We start from the raw sequence: 16,662 nt of genomic DNA on the forward strand, positions 1-16,662 counted from the left end.
CACCCGCGATGGCGGCCCTCTCCCGGCCCCGTCCGGGCTGGCTGGGCGCTCCTGGGAGGCTCTGGCGGGACCAGGACCAGAACCCCTTCAGTCCTCCTCCCTTTCCTGAACGAGCGAACACCGGGCTAGGTCAGGGGCCAATAAAGCCTTGCGGAATCTGACTTGAGGGGCAGTGGGAACATTTTCAGCCTTCATCTGGGCGTGGGGGGGCAGACCCGGACTGAGGAGCACGTGGCCTGCCTTGCTTTTTTATAGTTAATATTTGAGCCCGGGAGTGAGAAGGATGGCGGAAGGACTCGGGCACACCCCGCTCTGTCTGTCCCGAGTAGGCTGGTTCAGGCCCTGGGGCTGTCTCCACCCCCGCCGCGCACCCTGCTGCCCCCGGGACCCAGGTCCTGTCATTGCCCTGCTCTTTGCTTCCCTTCTCTGAGCCTCAGGTTCCTCGTGAACGTGGGCACGGTTGCCCTCTCTTTACGGCTCCAGGATGTTCGAGTGAAGCCAGGAAAAGGAACATTTTCGAAGTGCTTGAACATAAGTCACCCACTTCCTCGGCGATCTTTCATACTTGTGTGGGGGTCAGTGAAGGTTGCCGGCCTGGGCCTCAGCATTCTGACAGGACCGTTTGAGGCAGCGGCTCTTCCCAATGCGCCTGCCAACATAGGCATCACAGGCCTGACCGTGATAGGATCATGGAGCCCAGGGATGGGGAGGTGACCCTCGCTGTTCTTAAGTCTGTACCCCTGACACCCCTTCTGCCATACAAGCCGCTCCTGGCCTCTCCAGAAGAGAGCACTTCTCAGCCTTACAGCCACACAGGACTTGCAGAATGGGCAAGTGGGGAGTGGCCGGGGGCCAGGAGGCTTTGAGCCCTGACCCAGAGACAGCAGACCATCACTGAACAGTACTGCCATGACCAGCCAGACCCTGGCCCTCGTGGTGCATCCATTCCAGAAAGTGTGTAGATGAAACTATGCAATGGTTACCCACTGCATTCCAGAGCTAGATGGCCCAGGTTCTAATCCTGCCTCAGCCACATACCTGCTGGGTAAACAAGTGGGCTTAAACTTGCTGGGCCCTAAGTGTCCAGATCTGTACAAGGAGGAGGATAATATCTACCTCCTAAAATGGGGCAAGGGCCTGACCTGATGGTGCATGGGTATAACTCCAGCAGTCGGGGAGGCTGAGGCAGGAAGATCACTTCGAGTTCGAGGCCAGCCTAAAGCATACAATGAGACCCTCTTAACCTTCCCTCAAATGGTAGAGAGGTCTTTGCAATACCCAGATCTGCCATATCTGACCCTCACTGGGCCAGCCACCTGACCTTCGCATTATTTTATTATTACCAGGGGTCAAACTCAGGACCTTGCACTTGCAAGGCAGGCAGTGGCACCCTGAACTGAATTCCCAGCCCTCACCCCATTATTCTTTCCAGGCGTAACCCCTTCTCTGCAGAGTGAGCACCCAATTTGAAGACCTACCCTTTCCCTCATGCGGGTGGGGTTGAGGGCTGCCTTAGGTACTCCCATGTCTCCTCGCCCAGCCCTGATCAGCCAGGCTGGGCAAACCTGGGGACAACTGCATCCCCAGCACCGGCTGGCACGTGGAGCCCACTGAGTGGAGATGCTTTGTGAGACCATGCTGGTGACCCAGAGATGAGGCGGATCTCTGCTCCTTTGTTCCCAGGATCTACACCAGTAAGGTGGGATCTGACTCTCCTCTGGGTACCCACAGGGCCTCCTTCATAGGGCAAGCACCTAGCACCAACCAGGGGCAGAGCTGTAGACTGGAAGAGTCCTCCTAAGTGGGGAGTGCAGAGGACGCTTGTGCATTAGAGCAGCGCGTAATACACAGCGTTTGGGGCTGGTTCTTGACTCAAGCCAGCAAGTGGAAAACCTGTCCCCTCCGCCAGGAAGCTCTCCCAGGCCTCCCGCCCTCTCCAACAGAGTGCCCACACACCACAGGAGGCCACAGCAGCTGCCTGGGATGATTTAAGATTTAGTAGTGCAAGAAGAGCGCACGGACTGATTTCCCATCCAGAGTCTAAAGAAGCAGAGACCGCAGGTCTCACGGGACTACAAATCCCAGTGCAGACCCTCGTTTCCCAGCAGTCACTGGGGGTGTCTTGCAGGTCCTTTAGCGGACCCTGCCACCTCCGTACACGTGGGTCTCGACTACATTTCCCAGCGAGCTAATGATCACGCCCCTGGCAATAAGATCACAGCTCGGTGCTCAATCAGGGCCTAGACTCTGCCTCCCCACCCACTGGCCATCTCTAGGTACTTTGGGAAATGTAGTCCAGAATATCGTCCAAGCGTAGGAAAACTAGGCTGTAGAGCGTCATTGTTTTAGGGTCTCTCTAGAGTCCTTTCAAGAAGAATTTTTCAAAGCTCAAGCCCAAGTGGCCAGGGATTTAGCTCAGTGGTTCCACCTCCTGTCTTGCAAGTGCAAGGACCCGAGTTTGATCCCCGGTACCAAAACACAAAAGATAAAGCACAAGTGATTTCCAAGGGCAGATGATAACTTTTTTTTTTTTTTTCCAGTACCAGAATCAAAATCAGGACCTTGTGTTTGCCAGGCAGGTGTGGTGCCGCTGAGTTACATCCCCAGCCTTCATAACTATTTTTTTAAAAAGAGAATTCAATAAAATATCAATATGCATAAAAGATGGCACGGAACATTTCTCCAAATGTAGATACTTACGTATGAACTGAATTGAAACGTAAAATATAAGTTCTTCATTTGACTGGAAAATATTTGCTAGTCACAGGTTCACACCAACTTAGTTTCTTAAAGAACAAAAAACAAAGACAAACTATTTATTTGGAAATAATTTCAAATTTACAGACAACCTGCTCACATATAAATAAATACTTTTTTGTTGTTGTTTTGTTTTTTGAGACAAGGTCTAGCTATGTAGCCCAGGCTGGCCTTGAACACACAGCGATCCTCCAGTCTCAGCCTCCTTAGTGCTGGGATTGCAGGTGTGTGCCACTAGGCCCAGCCATAAATACTGTTTTTTTGTTTGTTTGTTTGTTTGTTTTTTGAGACAGGGTCTCACTGTATAGTTGAGACTGACCTGGAACTCACTATGTAGACCAGGCTGGTCTTGAACTCACAGCGATCCTCCTGCCTCAGCCTCCTGTGTGCTGGGATTACAGGCGTGCACCACCATGCCCAGCTGGGCAAGATATAAATGAAATGATGTTTTGATAAGTTCAAAGCAAAGCAGGGAGGGATATAAGTGAATCAACATCAGATCTGAACTGCAAAATGGACCCAGGGTCTTGTTCCACTGGACACTAGATATCGGTGTGACTCATTGTATCTAGAAACTCTCAGTACTAGGGACTAAACCCAACACCGCCCCCCAGCTCTTTTTATTATTATTATTTTTAAATTCTGAGACAGGGTCTTGTTAAATTGCCCAGACCAGACTCAAACTTGTATCCTCCTGCCTCAGCCTCCTCAGTCAGTGGGATTACAGATGTGTGCCATTGAGCCTGGATCAGGAACTCTTTATTTGAAACTATACAGTGGCTGGAAATAGACGTTCTTTGTCGGTGTCCAAGGGGCTGCAATCTTCCGGGCAAGAAGCAGTAAGCTTGCTTTTCCACGGTCTTCCTTATGGGAACACCCCACCCGCTTGCACCTGGGATCGAACCCGGGTCTTGGCCCCAAACTATATCCCCAACACTTTTATAATCCATTTCTTCTTTAATTGTGAGAGGATCTGGCTAGGTTGTTAAATTGCCCAGGCTGGTCTGGAACACCTCTCCAACTGCCTGGGCCCTTCTGGAAGTACTTTCAAACAGCAACAGTGTCACAGTCTGTAATTCAGAAAAGCAAGTGTCTGGATGGTGAGGTAGCAGCAGTGTCTCAAAGTGGGAGGAAATGTTTCTGTTAACGGGTAGCTGGCTTTATCCGTGATCTGTCTGGGGGCAGGGCAGGTTCCAGCTTCTCCATTCAGTGTACACATAGGTCTTCTGAAGCAAGGAAAGATTATTCATCACACACTGTATGGGCCTCTGCCCTTAAATTCTTCAATGTACACCTCCCCAAACTGGAGATGTTCCCTTGCATAACTACAGTAACCAACCTGGGCAGGTGCAGCATTAGTTCAACCCTTTTATGTTTTGTTTTTGTTTTTGTTTTGTTTTTTGGTACCGGGCGATCGAACTCAGGTCCTTGCACTTGCGAAGTAGGAGGTGGAACCAATGAGCTAAATCCCTAGCCCTCAACCCTTTTATGGAATCTGCTGCTCCCATTTCCGTAGTGAACTGGCTGAGTCCTGCACTGGCCTCTGCCCCTCTTACCCGGTGTGGCTGGAGTCTGCTCCTGCCTTTAGCTCTTGTGTCTTTTAATCGTGAAGTTTTTGTGTTTACTGCAGTGACGCTGGAAAGGATGGCCCTTGTCCCCTCAGGACACGGCAGCGCCCCCTTCGGGGTGGGTGAATGTTTCCCGGTGAGGACGAGACTCGGGTTGTGGCCAATCCCAGCCCATCGGGTGGGGAGGTCGCGGTCGGTTCCTAGGCTGCTGTCGGCGTCCACACCCAGCTGACTCTGCCCCCAGCTCCTTCGTTACTTAACTGCTGTTTTTCCCCCCTTCCTTTGTAACTCATAAGCCAGCTCTGGGCAGACACTTTAAGGCCAGCTCAGTGGCCTCCGTTTCCTTATCCCTGCTTCCCCTGGGTGGACCATGCCCGCATTCCCGCGGGGCCAGGTTCAGATACGAGTGCAAGCTGATTCCAGTCCAGAAGAGGAGCATCTACAGCAAAGGAGAGTTACAGGTTCGGGAATGTGGGTGCAAAAAAATCCTAAATCCAGTTCCAACCTGTTCGATCTAACGTTGCGTCCTGATCACGAAGGATTTCTGTCACCGTGATCGAGAGGGATTTCATAGCATAAATGCAAAGATGGATCAAAACTTTGCAAACTCTTTCAATATCACTGACAGTATCAGCAGATCGAGAAGAAAATACAATGATTGCAATGGACTCGACCGGGAGAAGTAACTTGTGAAAGCTTTACATTTGTTTAGTTTTACAAATGAAGGCACTTAGCAAATTAAGGGGGTAAAAGGAATTTGCTTAACTTTGTAAATCTCCCAGCAAACACGACAATAATTTCAATGCCTTTCCCGACTTGGACGCCTTCCTCGTGGTTATTGCTTTCCATGGAACTATATGTAAGTCCTGACTAATGCTTCATTTAAAGAGAAAAAGGAATGAGAGATGGATGGAAATAGAGAAAGCTGTCATTGTTTGAACGTGATAGGGTTATACACACAGTAAAGTCAGTAAATGAACAAACTACCAGAGCAAATAGTAAGAGAGGCGTGCAAAGCCTCCAGGTACAAGATTAACCTGTGCAATCAGTGGCATTTCATTACGCCAACAGTAAGCGAGCTTAATACAAATATAATAAAAAATACCGCGCGCACAAGCTAGAAATCATCTGGAAATCAGCAAAGAAGAAAACACAAGCTTCTGTGGAGTTAACTTCATGTCTAATAATGGTCCTTCTGGATAACAGAGTAGGAACAGGCATTCCGGTGGGATGGTCTAGAATCACAGCACTTGGGAGGCTGAGGCAGGAGGGCTGCAGGAAGCTCAAGGTCAACCTGGACAACGTAGAGAGAGACCCTGTCTCAAAACACCAAAAACACAAAGTTTTCTGCCTTTGGTTGGGGTATTAACTGTCAAATACATGTGAATCCCTCACAAGTAATATGCATATTCTGTTTGTTGTTTGTTTGTTTGTTTGTTTGAGACAGGTTCTCACTTTGTGATTCCGGCTGGCCCGGAACTCACTGTGTAGCCCAGGCTGGCCTTGAGCTTGCAGCCATCCTCCTGTCTCTGCCTCCCTAGTGCTGGGATTGTACATGTGGCCACCATACCCAGAAGTTTGGTTTTTCATTTCTGGAACCAGGGATCACACTCAGGACCTTGTGCTTGCAAGGCAGGTGAGGTGCCACTGAGCCACATCCCTGGCCCTAGTAATCTATATTTTTAATACATTTGCAATTAAATTTGAACTTGGCAGCTCTTTTGAGATTCACACAGAATATACTTCACACATTTAGGATGTACAATTAAGTGGTTCTTAGTATATTCACAGCTTTGTCCTACCATTCCTCCCCATAGTCAATTTTAGGACATTTTCATCACCTAGGAAAGAAATCTTGTACTCTGAGGTATCACAGTCATATTTCCCTGGATTTTACCACTCTTTTCTTCTTCTTCTTCTTTTTTTTGGTACCAGGGATTGAACTCTTTACCTTGTGCTTGTAAGGCAGGCAGTGGAACCAGTGAGCTAAATTCCCAGGCCCTCTCTTCTTATGTTTAAAAATACTAAGCTGTAAAGGGGCACAGGGAATTTGGGGCAATAGACCTGTTTTGTGTCTCACCTGAGGCAGGGCTACAGGAGGTTTCCATTGGCTGAAACCTCATAATCACCCCTAACAAGGACAGAATGTAGCCAGATCTGGTGCCTGGAATCCCAGCAATCTGGGAGGCTGAGGCAGGAGGATCACAAGATTGAGTCTGGGCAACTTAGCAGTTTAGCAAGACCCTGTCTCAAAATGAAAAGCAAGCTATCCATGGTCGTGCACATCTGCAATCTTAGCACCTGGAGGCTGAGGCAGGAGGGTAGCCATGAATTTGAGGACAGCCTGAACTACACAGTGAGACCCTGTCTCAAAAAAAACAAAAACAAACAAACAAAAAAAACCCTAAAAACAAACCAAAAAAAAGGCCAGAGGATATAGCCAAGTACGAAATCCTGGGTTCAACCATCAGTACTAATAAAAGTAGGATAAATGGGGCTACATGCAAACTATGCCTTAGTTTTTTTAAAAAAATTGCTCTCTTTTTTTCTCATATTAAGGATACAGATTTGACAACTTTAAAACTGATAGGTTTCCCTATAAAAACAACTCACACCAAAATTATAAATCAAGAAATAGACCAAAAAAAGTGCATTCCTGGTGGCAGAAATGATGTTAATAATTTCATCTGAAAGGCACAGAGAGGGAGGAAGGCCCTTCTTAGCACTCAAAAGATTATTCGGGCTGGGGTTAGAAAGAGGCCTATCTAAGACCAGGCATGGTGGCGCACATCTGTGATCCAAGCACTTGGGAAGCTGAAGCAGGAGGATTGCTGCAAGTATGAGTTCAAGGCCAGCCTGAACTACACAAAAAGACCCTGTTTTGAAAAACAAAAACCAAAAAAGATGCCTGTATAAACCAGGTATAGTGGTTCACACCTGTAATCCCAGCACTTGGGAGGCTGAGGCAGAAGGATCTCCATGAGTTCAAGGTCAGCCTGGGCTACATAGTGAGATTCTGTCTCAAAAAACAAAAACAAAAAACAAACAAGCAAACATCAGACGTGTGGATGAGGTGGGTGGAGAGGGCAGGAAGGCTGCTGGCTGGATTGTTCAGGGAGGGCCCTGGCAGGAGCCCGCTGGCTTCCACTGAGCTTCATGTTTTCCCCAGGGAGGCTTCTTTCACACAAAGACAAGGACTTCATTTTGGGGAGGCCTCATTTTCGTCTCACAGTTGCGCGTCCGTCTTCCAAAGCTCCGCCATCTCAAGTGTGGGGGGCTGTGGGGAGTGGGGAACCGCTGGGGAGACCCCACGGGGTGGTCCGCCAGGACCCGGCAGAGGACAAACAGCGTCTCAAGTCCCTCTGGCTCTGGAAGACAGATTCCAAAGTCTGAGAAAAATTCCCCAACCAGAGAAGGCCCTGGTCCCCAGCAACTCGGACGGAGGAAACCCAGGCCACACAGGGCGTGGCAGAAACATCTGGTGAATGTTTAAACTCTTAGAGTAAAACCTTGCCATTCTCTGCCTCCTAACACCCACCCCCGCCTCGAACACCAGCGCATTGTTTTTGCCACCTGTGAGGCAGCTCCCGAGGTCCCCTCTGGGTCTCTGTGTGGCTGCCTCAATGTCCTGAATTTATTCAAAATGTTTCTGAAAATTTCTGTCAGAAAAGTGATGCTGTGTCCTCATCCACCTTATTCACTGGCTCTGGTACTCCGTTAAATGACCACGAGTGGGAAATGTGTGGAGTCTGTGTAGGGTGTTGAGGGAGCCAGAGCGGTGCCATTTGTAAACGCTCACGAAAGGGGACTTACGGGACTGCTACAGGTAGGGGGAAGAGCGACGGATGAGTGTGTTGAAAAGAAGCAGGTGTGTTTATTTGGAGGGGCTTCCTGCCAGTGTGTCTTTTAGAAAAAAAAATTTTTTTTGGTACCTGAGATTGTGCTTGTGAGGCAGGTGGCTGCAGCACTGAGCTGAATCCCCAGCCCTACAATTTTTTTTGTTTGGTTGGTTGTGGTGTGTGTGTGTGTGTGTGTGTGGATACAGGGGATGGAACTCATTGTTTGTTTGTTTGTTTGTTTGAGACAGGGTCTCACTACGTAGTTGAGACCGACCTGGAACTCATTATGAAGCCCAGGCTGGTTTCGAACTCACAGCGGTCCTCCTGCCTCAGCCTCCGGAGTGCTGGGATTACAGGCGTGCACCACCACGCCCGGCTCTGCATACAAATTTTTATTTATTTATTTATTTTTGGTGCCGGGGATCGAACTTGGGTCCTTGCACTTGCAAGGTAGATGGCGGAACCACGGAACTAACCCCCCGGCCCTGCATACAAATTTTTAAATGTGCAAACTCACTGTATTTTTTCAACCACATCCTGTATTTATTTGTTCTTGCAAGAGTTAGATCTTTAAGGGCCAGGGATTTAGCTCAGTGGTGCCACCACCTGCCTCACAAGCACAAGGTCCCAAGTTTGATCCCCATACCCCCGCCAAAAAAAGACAGAGATCTATAAGAACTCTTCCAAGAAAGAGTTAAAGTCACCATATTACAGCGATCCAGGCACACGTGATCTACAGTGTTTATAGAGGCACAATTGTAATGGCTTGGAAGTGGCCTATACGTTCAGTAGATGAAAGGATAAAGAAAACGTGGTATTTACGCACGATGAAAAACTACTGAGCCATACAGAAGGAAAAACTGGAATCATTTGTGGGGAAATGGACGCCCCCCGAGACCGCGTTAAGTGAAATACGTCCCACAGGCAGGCTCAACCAACGAGTGGCTTTTCTCCTGTGAGGAACACAGAGTAGAGAGCGGAACAAACAGTAGGTAATGCAGGCAGGAGGGAGGTGGCGAAGGGGATCCAGGGACAGAGAAAAGGAAAGGAGAGGAATTGAGACGGGCTAGGTCCACCCCCAGGAGGGCCGCGGGGTCCAGTGCCCCGCCACCCACGCGGAGGCTGGGACATCCCGGCTCTGGCCACGCCTGCTTGGAAGACAGATTCCAAAGTCTGAGAAAAATTCCCCAACCAGAGAAGGCCCTGGTCCCCAGCAACTCGGACGGAGGAAACCCAGGCCACACAGGGCGTGGCAGAAACATCTGGTGAATGTTTAAACTCTTAGAGTAAAACCTTGCCATTCTCTGCCTCCTAACACCCACCCCCGCCTCGAACACCAGCGCATTGTTTTTGCCACCTGTGAGGCAGCTCCCGAGGTCCCCTCTGGGTCTCTGTGTGGCTGCCTCAATGTCCTGAATTTATTCAAAATGTTTCTGAAAATTTCTGTCAGAAAAGTGATGCTGTGTCCTCATCCACCTTATTCACTGGCTCTGGTACTCCGTTAAATGACCACGAGTGGGAAATGTGTGGAGTCTGTGTAGGGTGTTGAGGGAGCCAGAGCGGTGCCATTTGTAAACGCTCACGAAAGGGGACTTACGGGACTGCTACAGGTAGGGGGAAGAGCGACGGATGAGTGTGTTGAAAAGAAGCAGGTGTGTTTATTTGGAGGGGCTCTCTGCCAGTGTGTCTTTTAGAAAAAAAAATTTTTTTTGGTACCTGAGATTGTGCTTGTGAGGCAGGTGGCTGCAGCACTGAGCTGAATCCCCAGCCCTACAATTTTTTTTGTTTGGTTGGTTGTGGTGTGTGTGTGTGTGTGTGTGTTGATACAGGGGATGGAACTCATTGTTTGTTTGTTTGTTTGTTTGAGACAGGGTCTCACTACGTAGTTGAGACCGACCTGGAACTCATTATGAAGCCCAGGCTGGTTTCGAACTCACAGCGGTCCTCCTGCCTCAGCCTCCGGAGTGCTGGGATTACAGGCGTGCACCACCACGCCCGGCTCTGCATACAAATTTTTATTTATTTATTTATTTTTGGTGCCGGGGATCGAACTTGGGTCCTTGCACTTGCAAGGTAGATGGCGGAACCACGGAACTAACCCCCCGGCCCTGCATACAAATTTTTAAATGTGCAAACTCACTGTATTTTTTCAACCACATCCTGTATTTATTTGTTCTTGCAAGAGTTAGATCTTTAAGGGCCAGGGATTTAGCTCAGTGGTGCCACCACCTGCCTCACAAGCACAAGGTCCCAAGTTTGATCCCCATACCCCCGCCAAAAAAAGACAGAGATCTATAAGAACTCTTCCAAGAAAGAGTTAAAGTCACCATATTACAGCGATCCAGGCACACGTGATCTACAGTGTTTATAGAGGCACAATTGTAATGGCTTGGAAGTGGCCTATACGTTCAGTAGATGAAAGGATAAAGAAAACGTGGTATTTACGCACGATGAAAAACTACTGAGCCATACAGAAGGAAAAACTGGAATCATTTGTGGGGAAATGGACGCCCCCCGAGACCGCGTTAAGTGAAATACGTCCCACAGGCAGGCTCAACCAACGAGTGGCTTTTCTCCTGTGAGGAACACAGAGTAGAGAGCGGAACAAACAGTAGGTAATGCAGGCAGGAGGGAGGTGGCGAAGGGGATCCAGGGACAGAGAAAAGGAAAGGAGAGGAATTGAGACGGGCTAGGTCCACCCCCAGGAGGGCCGCGGGGTCCAGTGCCCCGCCACCCACGCGGAGGCTGGGACATCCCGGCTCTGGCCACGCCTGCTCAGGCCTCCTGCCTGGACCCGTCCCTCACACACTCACTAGCGGCTCCTGGCCCTGCCCGGCCAGAGGCTGGGCCGCCCTGGGGACAGACATCAGAGACAGAGGGATGGACAGACGGACGACACCCCCGACTCTGCCCTTGGGGGCAGCACACGGGTGATGGGGTCCTAATCCATCCCTCCATACTTTTTATTTTTTAATTTTTACTTGGCTGTTTATTTTTTTACCTTTATTAAATGTATCGGTACATATTAGGTATACGACACAGTTACATTCATCATTGGGATCTTGTACCTTTACATGACTTACCAGGTTCTTATTTTTCCCCATTTCCCAGCCCTGCCTTCACCCCCTCCACCCTCTCCTGTTTAAAGACTTTGTTTCCATGTTTTTCCTTTTCACATATTTTTTTCTTTTCCCTTTTTCTTTTTCCCAACCCTCCCACTTCCTCTACTCTTTTAGACTTTTCTTCCTATCACACAATATCAATTATACATTTTAATCCTCATTACACTTTTGCTTTTTCACACCAGAGGAACTATTCGGTATTTATACATGTGTAACTTATTTTTTAATTTCACGTAAGGGCCTGGCCTCAATGTGCACCCACTTAGCTATAAATCTCTCTAGTTTCTTGTTCTTTATGGCTGAGCAGTACTCCATTTTATTAAAAAAAAAAACCCACATCATACAGATGATGGACAATTGGGTTGTTTCCAAGTTTTAGCTATTACAAACTGTGCCGCTATAAACATGGGTGTGCATATATCACTGTGGTGTGATTCTTTTAATTCTTTTGGGAAGATGCCCAGCAGGGGAATAGCTGGGTCAAATAGAACCGCTAATCCTAGTTGTTTGAGGTGTCTCCGTATTGATTTCCACAGTGGCTGCACCAGTCTGCACTCCCACCAACAATGGAGAAGGGTTCCTTTCTCCCCACAATCCCGCCAACATTTGTTATTGGTTGATTTCTTGATAGCAGCCATTCTTTGTGAGGTGAGGTGGAATCTCAGTGTTGTTTTCATCTGCATCTCTTGAATGACCAGTGATGTTGAACATTTTTTCAAGTTTATTTGCTGCTGTGACTTCTTTTTCTGAGAAATGTCTGTTCATTTCAGATGCCCATTTTTGAATCGGATCTTTATATTTGGAGGGTCTGATTTTTTTCAGGTCTTTACATATTCTAGATAGCAGACCTTTGTCTGAGGAACAGCTGGTAAATTTTTTCCCACATTGGAGGTTGTCTCTTAGCTCTGTTGGTGGTTTCTCTGGCATTGCAGAAGCTTTTTAAAAAGATGAGATCCCAGGTGTTGATTCTTTGTGCTAGTTCCCGTGCTGCTGAGGATTCGTTCATGAAGTCTTTTCCTATGCCAATGTCTTCGAGACTTCTACCTAACTTATCTTCCAGCAAGTTTAGAGTTTCTGTTTTAATATTTAGATCTTTAAACCACTTGGATTTTAGTTTAGTGGATGTTGAGAGATAAGGGTCTAGTTTTAATCTTTGGCAGGTTGAGATCCAGTTTTCCAACACCATTTATTAAAGAGGCTATCTTTCCTCTACTGAGGAAGGTTGGCTCCTTTGTCAAAGATGAGGTATTTGGGGCTGGGGATTTAGCTCAGTGGTGCCGCCGCCTGCCTCACAAGTGCAAGGTCCTGAGTTTGATCCCTGGTACCAAAAAAAAAAAAAAACAACAAAAAAAAAGATGAGGTAGCTGAGTACATCTGGAGTTGTTTCAGTATCTCCAATCTATTCCACTGATCCTCGGGTCTTTTTCTTTGCCAGTACCATGCTGTTTTTATCACAGTGGCTTTGTAATATAGTTGGGCTCCCCTGTGCTCCTGTGGGCCACTGAATGACTGACTTTGGGAAGGGGGGCCGGCTGGCTTGAACCAGGACACGAGCACTGGCTTGGACACATCGTGCCCATGGTTCTGCAGTCCGAGGTGTTTATGTGGTGGCTGGGGAGGGTTTTACCAGTGTGGGGAGCCGGGTGTGACGGTGCATGTCTGTAATTTCAGCACCGGGGAAGCTGAGGCAGGAGGATTGCGGGGAGGTCAGGCCAGCCTGGACTATAAAGCAAATCCCTGTCTCCAATCCATCATCAATCAATCAATCAGTGGGAGGAGAAGCGTGACACAGAGGCTTGGACCTTTGCTCACAGCGACCGGCACTGCTTGCTACGGGTCAGAGCACGTCCCAAGCCCGGCCTGGATTCCGGGTGTGCGGGATCTGCTCAACATCCAGCGGGAAAGTCTGCGACGTGACCTGACAGCACACCGATTGGGAGTCGCCTTTGCAATCTGGAGGCAGCCAGGCTGGAGGCCACTGTGTCCCCAAGGAGTCGCCTGCACCTGGGCTGGAGGAAGGAGGTGGCTCTCTGGAGCCAGGGTTAGCTTAGGTCTCTGTGACTCTGCCTTAACTACTGTGCAGGCACCTCTGGCAGGACAAGTGGGACAATAAACTTCCTCCTCGGTGAAGCCAGATGGAGTAGGGTTTTCTGCTACCTGAAGCTTGCAGCCTCTCCCACCAATGCTCACGGGATGAGACTCCTCCTGTGCCGTCACGGAGGCCTGTTCACTGGGTCCCGACACAGGCAAACTCGTCATCCAAGCCAGAGGTGATTGTGCTCCTTGCTCCAGTCCATAAACAGCCCCAACTGTCGACCCCGCGGTCCCCCAACTTTGCAAGGTGACACCCATTGCTGCCACTTCCGTGACTGAGGAGAGTGTTAACAAGGACACACTTTTCCAGAAATAAACTGGGGCAAGTGCTTTACTTAAAACTTGAAAGTGTGGCTGGGCATTTAGCTCAGCTGTGCTGCGCCTGCCTTGCAAGCTCAAGGTCTTGAGTTCGATTCCCGGCACCAAACAGACAAACTTGAAAGTGGTGTAGACACGCGGTGAAAACAAGATACTTCTCGTTTCCATTGTTTTTTTTTTTTTCCTTTGAGACAGGGTCTCACTATGTAATTGAGACTGAGCTGGAACTCACTATGTAGCCCAGGCTGATCTCTAACTCACAGCGACCCTCCTGCCTCAGCTCTGGAGTGCTGGGATGACAGGCGTGCACCACCACGCCTGGGCATTCTGTTTTCTCTTTTTTGGTACCAGGATCAAACTCAGGACCTTGAGAGCTTGCGAGGCAGGTGGCAGCACCATTGAGCCAAATCCCTTGCCATCTTGTTTCCATTCTTAATCCTCCCTTCCTACTTCTCCTCCCTGGAGACAGCTGTCACCTTCTCATATATCCGTCCAGACCCCCGGCCATGTGAAAGCATTTAAACGCACCAGAACCTAATCCTGCACTGTGCGTGTTCTACGAAGAGGGTGTCTTCTGGATGGCTGAATACAAACCCTGTGACGGTGGCTAGGTGTTCCCTTTGACGGCACACTGTGTCCAGAGGTATTTCACCGATCCCTTTTTGGCGGGCATTTAGGTTTGTTTTTTGTTGTTGTTATTTTTTTTTTTTTTTGCTTTTGTTTTTTTGAGTCAGGGTCTCACTATGTAGCTCAGGCTGGCCTCAGATTGGCAGTGATCTTCCTGTCTCAGCCTCCCAAGTGCTGGGATTACAGGCATGCGCCACCATATCTGGCTAGTTAGGTTGTTTTAAATCTGCTGTGATGGTATTTTTGGAAGTTTGAAAACTTCAATATAACACACATCCTGGACAATATAAAAAAAAGGAACTGGGAGCCAGGGATTTAGCTCAGTGGTGCCACCTCCTGCCTCAAAGTGAAGTGCAAGGTCCTGAGTTTGAGTTTGATCCCTGGTACCAAAAGAAAGAAACAAACAAGCTGGGTGTGGTAGCGCACACCTGTAATCCCAGCGCTCAGGAGGCTGAGGCAGGAGGATCGCTGTAAATTCAAGACCAGCCTGGGCTACATAGTAAGTTGCAGGTCAGTCTCAACTACATAGTGAGACCCCGTCTCAACCCCCAGCAGAAAAGAAATAAACAAACAAACAAACAAACAAAAAAACAAACCAAAAAACAAAAAAACAGGAACTGGTCAAACTCATTGACTGTTCACAGGTGAACACCCACATGACTTCGTCAGGTCAGGAAATAAACCGATGTAGCCACCTCCATTGCCCCTCCCTCCCCTGCTGGTCCCAATCCTGCCTCCAGGTCCCCCAAACGCAAACTCGATTCCAAAGGTTGCCCTACAAATTGTTTGGTCTTTTGTTTTCCTGCTGAAGGTTTCACTAGAAACATTTCAAAACTACGGTTAAAATGCCAGTGCAGCTTTCCACCGAGTTTACCAGATGTTGATATTTGTGTAGCCCACGCTCAAGCCTCTCCTCCCACTCCCTACACATGAGATGCAGGCAAATCACAGGATGTCCACCCTACAGCAAACCAGCAAGGAGGGAGCCAGGGATTTCGCTCAGTGGTTCTGGAGCCTGCTTTGCAAGCACAGGGACCTGAGTTCGATCCCTGGTACCAAAAAGAAAAGAAAAGAAATATATATACAAAATAATAAAAACAAATATTATGGGCAGGGATTCAGCTCAGTGGTTCTGCCACTGATTCAAAAGTGTAAGGTCCTGAGTTTAATCCCCAGTACCAAAAAAAAAAAAAAAAAAAAAAAAAAAAAAAAAGCCAGAATGGAGTCTGGGACCAGAACACCCAGGCACAGCTCCCCCCACCCAGGTTGGGCTCAGGGGCAGCTCCGGAAAATCCTTGATCTTTTGAAACTAGGTACAAGGAAGACATCGTGATACTTCACCTAAAATTATTTAGCCTGTGCCTCCTAAGAACACGAACATTTTTTCCCTGCGTAGCCATCAATCATAATTTTCTGTAAGAACTTTAGGATCTAATAAAGAGGCCATATTCAAACTTCCTAACTGTCCCCATTACAAACTTTCTTCTTCTTTTTTTTTTAAATCAGGATTTAGCTGGGCATGGTGACACATGACTGTAGTAATCCCAGCATTCTGGGAGGCTGAGGCAGGAGGCTTGTCTGTTCAAATCCAGCCTGGGCAATTTAGTGATTTAGCAAGACCCTGTCTCAAAATAAAAAATAAAAAGGGCTCAGGGCGTGCTCAGTGCCCAGTGCAAAGGATATGGGTTCTACCCCAGTACTAAAAACAAAAACAAAAAGACCTGCAACCTACAGTGATTTTCCTCCCCCACCTCAACTGACCCTGCACGACATAAACACGGTCTAGACTGATTCCATAAAGTAGAAGTCGAAAGCCCGGAATGATGGAGCAGGTCTGTAACCCCAGCACTTGGGAGGCTGAGCCAGGAGGATCGCCCTGAGCTACTTCAAATCTCCGGCTTCCCCCCAGCAGTAATCTGTATTGGAGCACTGTTCTGTGCCCATGCCGGCCGGTGTTGGGCCGGAGTGTGGCCCAGGAGTTGCACTGAGCCTCACTGATGGCGCTGCCACCTGTGGTGCCGGTTCCCCCCCCCCGGGGGGTCTGCGGCTCACCCGGCGGGTTCTGGGTGGCGGATGTTTCCGATCCGCTGCTACGCCTACGCGACCTCGAAGCCAGACTCTTTGATCTTTGCCTTCTCAGAGAGCAAGTGGGATCCCGGGGAGGTTTTTAATTTGCATCGATGTTCTAATGACTACAGTCAAGTCCTCCGGGGCTGCGGTTTTCAGAGCCGCCGCAGTCTCCCGGGGAGGGCGGGGAGCGCAGGCTGGAGGGGCCTGGTCCTGGGAAGGGGCAAAGGCGTGCTGCACACGGCTAACGCCGGGGGGGGCCGAGCCCGG

At 48.8% G+C, this 16,662-nt stretch overlaps 1 protein-coding gene across 1 annotated transcript in view; it reads left to right on the plus strand.

The window, feature by feature from the left end:
* The window catches only part of Clec11a (C-type lectin domain containing 11A), a 15,784-nt gene extending 2,576 nt beyond the window's left edge, over positions 1-13,208 (plus strand). Inside the window, exon 4 of the mRNA XM_033766029.1 lies at positions 13,101-13,208. Within this exon, the coding sequence (XP_033621920.1) occupies positions 13,101-13,208 (108 nt within the window). The remainder of the gene's footprint in view (positions 1-13,100) is intronic.
* Positions 13,209-16,662: the final 3,454 nt, after the last annotated feature.

This window comes from Fukomys damarensis, unplaced genomic scaffold, assembly GCF_012274545.1.
Source record: "Fukomys damarensis isolate Sample0158 unplaced genomic scaffold, DMR_v1.0_HiC HiC_scaffold_19, whole genome shotgun sequence".
In the NCBI taxonomy this organism is placed as follows: domain Eukaryota; kingdom Metazoa; phylum Chordata; class Mammalia; order Rodentia; family Bathyergidae; genus Fukomys; species Fukomys damarensis.